The 6,004-nt window shown below is 36.4% G+C and overlaps 1 protein-coding gene across 1 annotated transcript; it reads right to left on the reverse strand.

The window, feature by feature from the left end:
* Positions 1-2,533: 2,533 nt before the first annotated feature.
* Positions 2,534-5,712, reverse strand: LOC141631000 (protein FAR-RED IMPAIRED RESPONSE 1-like). Its single transcript, XM_074443729.1, has 3 exons — positions 5,540-5,712; positions 3,537-3,919; positions 2,534-3,183 (listed from the first exon to the last, which is right to left on the reverse strand). The coding sequence occupies exons 1-3, from the start codon at positions 5,710-5,712 to the stop codon at positions 2,534-2,536; spliced, it is 1,206 nt and encodes a 401-aa protein (XP_074299830.1).
* Positions 5,713-6,004: the final 292 nt, after the last annotated feature.

Consider the following 6,004-nt stretch of genomic DNA (forward strand, 5'->3'; position numbering starts at 1 on the left):
TTGAGTAGTAACTAGGATTTGATAACAAGTTTTGAGTTAGATTAATTGAATGAGTAAGTTGGTTAATTTTGGCTCAAGTGCAGAATTTACATCGAGAGGTTATAATTTACATGTTGTACAACCTATATAACCATTAGTCGATGCTTATTTCCCCTCTCCCTACTACTTGGGTGAACCCGAACGTCCTAGTCTCCTTAATCATCGTCTTAGACAATCTTAATCGTGCCTAGTTCCTACTTGCTTTAGTTTACATTCTAGTCATTAGTTCAGAACTCAAACCACCTCTTTTTAGATTGAACTAAACTAGTTTATAAACGAGTAATCCTAGTGCCACAATTTCCGTCCTTCGGGTTCAACCCTTTTGTGTATTACAACGAGCAATCGTTCACTTGCGAAAGGAGTAAAAATAAAACCTTTATCAGGGTGTTAGATCGTAGCGAAAGCATGCGGTGGACTATTACTTCTGAGATGACCACAACTTTGAAAATTCGTTAGTATCTCTCAAATTGTTAAAACGTGTTCAATTAATTACGATATTGAATTTTTAATCAATTTCTATATTTAATTGATTACTATACGTGGGTTTCACTCTAGCGAATCAATATCTTATTTCAGTAGGCATGCTGCGCTACGCCGGTCAGACATCATGTCTATGCTTCCTGAAGTTTTAATGTCGCCAGTTGTGATTGAGTCCTGGGCTGTGTTGCTCAACCACTTGGAGTCGGCTGAATACTTACTTCCTAGGATGGCCTTCTTTGGGTAACGTAATATGGTACGACCCCCTAAAGCCTGAAAGTCATACATTATTTTCCTCGTTATTATGTAGTCTCAATCACTTCTGTGAACAGGAGTGTATCATGCAGCTGTTGGATATACCTGAACCAGGTTCACAGTCTAATGCGATCAATGATCGGCTGTACCTAATTTGGGATACCTTCATCCAGGACTGTGATAAAACTTTCAACCTGAATGCTAAGTTTATCTTCATACCCGTCAACATTGGTGGGCACTTTGCATGCGTATGTACACATTTCAGAGCGCAAACGGTCGATCTCCTTGACTACCAACCTCATCCCACCTGGGATCACTCTTAAATGTGCAAAGTTACTCGTCTAGTTGTAAGTCTGATGCCAATAAATCACTTTCGAATAGGATGAACAATATATTGTTTATTTAATTTTACGTGCTTTCATTGCAGGCATCAGCTATTAGCGATTATTTGGATGCCAGAAGCGTCGGCAGAGGATACCAGATTAATAGCTTTGAGTATCGGCAAATCCCGTTCAGGCGCCAAATACCCTTTCCTACCATAACAGAATTAGGGATATTCTGTATGATGTATATGCTGATGCACGAGGGTGATCCTTTTGAGCATCCAGACTTGGAGAGGAAGAGGAATCGACGACACTTGGTAGTCGAGTTGGTGACGACCCTTGTACTAACTGACATAAACATCAACAGAGACGTTTTCATGGCGAAGGTGGATGAGTTTATAGCTGGAAAAGATGAATTATGGTGGAAGTTACAAAAGAAGCGCAAAGTGAAGAATGTTTTGGGGAAAAAGTAAACCATTTGTGGACATATTGTTTTTTTTTGTTGTTCTTGACTATTCGTATTTTGGTTGGCAATGTTGAAACTAATGTCTGTAATGCTATCGGTTTTTTGTGGACATGTTAGTCAGTTGTTATGATAATTGACAATAAATTGAAATTGAATTTTAGTTTCATTCAGATGAAAGTGATATTGAAAGCGTTAATTGGGATATTCAAAGTGTAAATGTGACGATATTCAAAGTGTAAACGTGTCATTCACATGAAAGTTTCATTGAAAGTTAAATGTGGTCAGATGGGAAAGTGTAAATGTGATTATATGGGAAGTGTAAATGTTATCACATTGAAATTGTAAAAATTGTAAATGTCATACAAATGAAATTTTCATTGAAAGATAAATGTGGTCAGATGGGAAACTGTAAATGTGATGAGATGGGAAGTGTAAATGTTACCACACTGAAGGTGTAAATGTGTCATACACTTGAAATTTTCATTGGTAGTTAAATGTGGTCAGATGGGAAAGTGTAAATATGATGAGATGGAAAGTGTAAATGTTATCACACTGAAAGTTTAAATGTGTCTCACATAAAAGTTTCATTGAAAGTTAAATGTGGTCAGATGGGAAAGTATAAATGTGATGAGATGGGAAGTGTAAATGTTAACACACTGAAAGTGTAAATGTGTCATGCACATGAAAGTTTCATTGAATGTGTAAGGTAGGGTTAGATTGGATTTTATCATAAGTGTAAATGTTACTTGAAATAACATTGTCAATTCAAATAAGTTCAAGTAACACAATGTTTGGCAATCCAATAAAACAGAGACATTTTGGTCTTATGACAGTGTAACTCTGACGCTTTGACTGCAGTTGAAAGTGACGCTGCCATGAGACTAATTACTAATCCCTCATTCCAGTGATAGCACATTAAAATTTAAAGTTACACATTCAAAATACAAAAGCTACATTATCACTGCTATGACGTCTATTCTTCTTCTGATACCACCACTTTCTCCTCCTCTCCTTCATCTTCTTCTTGGTCAGAGGACCCCTTGAACAATGGTGTGTGTGCTGAAAAGAGGTTAGGGCAGTTCCTCTTGTCGTGATTTGTCATTCTCTTGCAATTCTTACACTTGCGTTTCGGTTTTCTAGCCAAGGCCAGTGCTTTGGTTTTGGTTGACAACATTTTTTTACCGCTACCCTTGTTTTTCGAATTCTTAGGTGGGAATATCGTCACTACCTCACTGGCCGTACAATGCATAATTTTCTCCATTTGTTGATTTTTATTCAACACTTCCCCTAATGGTGATAACATATCCTTAAATCCCCTAATTATAGCGGAGAAGCTTTCAACATCAGTCACACCTTTGCCTCGAAGGAGCCCTACATTTTGATGAACCTCCGACCACATTATTGACATTGCAATTTCTTTTTCATCGATGATTTCCATGTTGTCTGTCCCTTCACCATTACAATTGAACATCCTTAATCGGAGATACTCTTTCGTCCATCTATTTACAACATAATCGTCTAGTATAATCTTCATCCCATTTGCTGAAAAAATCCATATTATATGGCGGCATAGGATGCCGGTTCTTTCAAACATTGTACAATTGCAGCTTGCTTTACGTGTACCTGGGTCATCAGTTAAGGACATCATGTAAGTGTGAATATTACAAACAGTGTAAGTGATTATATGGAAATTATAAATAGTGTAAGTAATTATATGGAAATTTAAATCCCCCAACGGTGGAAGCCATTACAAACAGTGTAAGTGATTATATGGAAATTTAAATGTGATTAAATAGAAAGTGTAAATATGATGATATTGATAGTGTAAATGTGGTGATATTGATAGTATAAATGTTATGATATGGAAAGTGTAAATGTTATGATATGGAAAGTGTAAATGTGATGATATTGATAGTGTAAATGTTATATTATGGAAAGTGTAAATGTGATCATATACAAAGTGTAAATTAAATTACCTGGACTGTATGCAACTTCAAAATTCTTTCCCCTGGACGAATCTTTGACAGTAGTTACCTCTAGCTCGCCTCTCTCAGTGAAACCTCCGGTTCTAGATGTATCAATTGAGTATATGGCCTCTTCCTTGTAGGTGTAGAAAGTTGAATAGGTGTACACCTTTGCACCATGACTCTCTAACGCCATATGTGTTGACATCTTCGGGGACGAGTGATTATCATTGTTGTCAAGCTGCTTTTGTGTATGTCTTTGTTGGTCCATAGCGCTCTCAAAACGCATCCAAAACTTAACCAATGTTCCTGACTTATGCTCAAACCTCTTAAAAAAGATGTTTTTGCTATCTGGTCGTTGAGTCGTCCTCATAACAGACGCCATCTTCAAGTCTCTGCAATGTGCCATTGATATGTGTCGTTTGCGCATACAAATTAATGATTTATAAAACCTATATTAACCTCAAAAATATAAACTTAGTAAAGGATAAGTAGGGTCGATCCCACGGAGAGACTGGAAAAACTAATTAACTATATAATACTATTATTCACTAACTTACATATATACCTTTAATTATTTAAATATTTACGGCTATTAACATTATGTACGATTAGGATGAGTTTGTTTGTAGGTTTGAACTAGACTAACAGGACTAAATACTAAAAGTAAACGCGAAGTTAAATACCCCATTAAGGATATATTCTATTAGTAATTCTAGTTTGTCAACCGGATATTTTTACGTCAAATTTCCATACAATTTATAGATTAACATCGGAATTAAAGATAACAATAACTCCCTGTCCTCTCTTAGATTACAATGGACGTGAACTAAGCCTAGACCGATTCTTAACTAACCGACCGATGTAAGTTTGTCGCACCCTACTAACGACCGGATTAGAAGCATTATCGAACGAAGAAGATGTCATTATTCCAATTAATCGCTTAGTGTCGTCACTACCTAAAGATTATCTGACCAAATTTTACTCCTATCTTAAATTAAATCCAATCCGCAGAGATCAATTTAAGGTAGTTGCTACTCGTATTATGTAACTCAAACTAAGCCTCAATTACATAATTAGCGAAAGCATACAATTCCAATCATAATAAGATAACAAATTACCACTGAAAATTGCAACTGTCAATCGAGAATGAGTAAAGCCTTGGATACAAATTACTGAAAGATTAACAATTAAACAAACAACGGTTTCCAATACTAAAATTAATCAACGAAAATAAACCATATTTTGAATACAAGAGGTAGAGAGAACTTAATTACTGCCCGGAATTTGTAGTCGGAACTTCGTATTGTCGCACCTCAGGGACCGCCTCAAATTCGCCCTTACTCGACCGTGTGCTAAGACTCCGACCTAGTACGGTCTCTTACTACTCTCACGATCCAATAGGCCTCAAATCGTCACTCTATTTCGCTCAATTTCTATGAAATATGTGGGTAATTGCTTCCATTTTTCTCTTTTTGACGGAGGAATCGGGTATTTATAGCTTCGTTCGAGATTATACGGGATTGAATTTCGCAGAGATTTGGGATAGATTTCGCAGGTAAACTATCCCAAGAAGATAGAATTTGAGATCCAAGACGAGATTGAATTTTCAACTTCGTTTGGTTGCTTTGTGTTGTTCTAGTACCTTCCAATCTTATGTTCTTATTTTGCTGTTTCTTTACTTTTGGTTTTATTTATTTGGTCTAAGACCTACGTGCAATATGGGATTTGGTCCAGTTCTTTTATTTTCTCCCACAATTTGCATTATCTTCGTCTTCTGTTTTAGCGGCACATATCCCATGGGTTCACACAATCACACCTATTTCAAATTAAACGTAAATTAGTTCATTTAACACTAATATGACATTTAAATTAATAAACAAGCAAAATGACCAAGAGTAAATTATATAGCTCAAATAGTGTGATAGACAACCGTAAAAATATATAAATAAGGGGTATAAATATGAATAAATATCTCCTTATCAGTCATCACCCACGGTCCCCTTATAGCATACGTGTCCGCAAACCAATCATTGGCACCAAGACCATGCTCTTCAATAATTTGCTCCCAGATAGCATCGAATTCTGCTGCTTCAAGCTCCTTGTCCCATATAATGTCATTAAGTTTCCCCATGAAGTCAGAATAATCACTCCTAGAGACACCAAACTTACTAGGCACTTTGTTCATTATATGCCACAAACAAAACCGATGCCGTGCTGTCTAGAAAACAAGAGGGACATATTTGATAATACCTGGGTCCTAATCTCTAATTATGTACTCGAGTTCCTTTCCCCTATTGCATGTAAAAACTGGTTGAAACCCAATTAAATAACTCATAATCTTCCCATGCAATTAGAGCCCCACAGAACGTCACTGATCGTTTATGGTGATCCACACTGGTGAACGGTGTGAAAGCAATATAATACTTATTTGTGGAGTAAGTTGGGTCGAATGATACCGTATCACCAAATATCTTGTA

The sequence above is a fragment of the Silene latifolia genome, chromosome Y (genome assembly GCF_048544455.1).
Source record: "Silene latifolia isolate original U9 population chromosome Y, ASM4854445v1, whole genome shotgun sequence".
In the NCBI taxonomy this organism is placed as follows: domain Eukaryota; kingdom Viridiplantae; phylum Streptophyta; class Magnoliopsida; order Caryophyllales; family Caryophyllaceae; genus Silene; species Silene latifolia.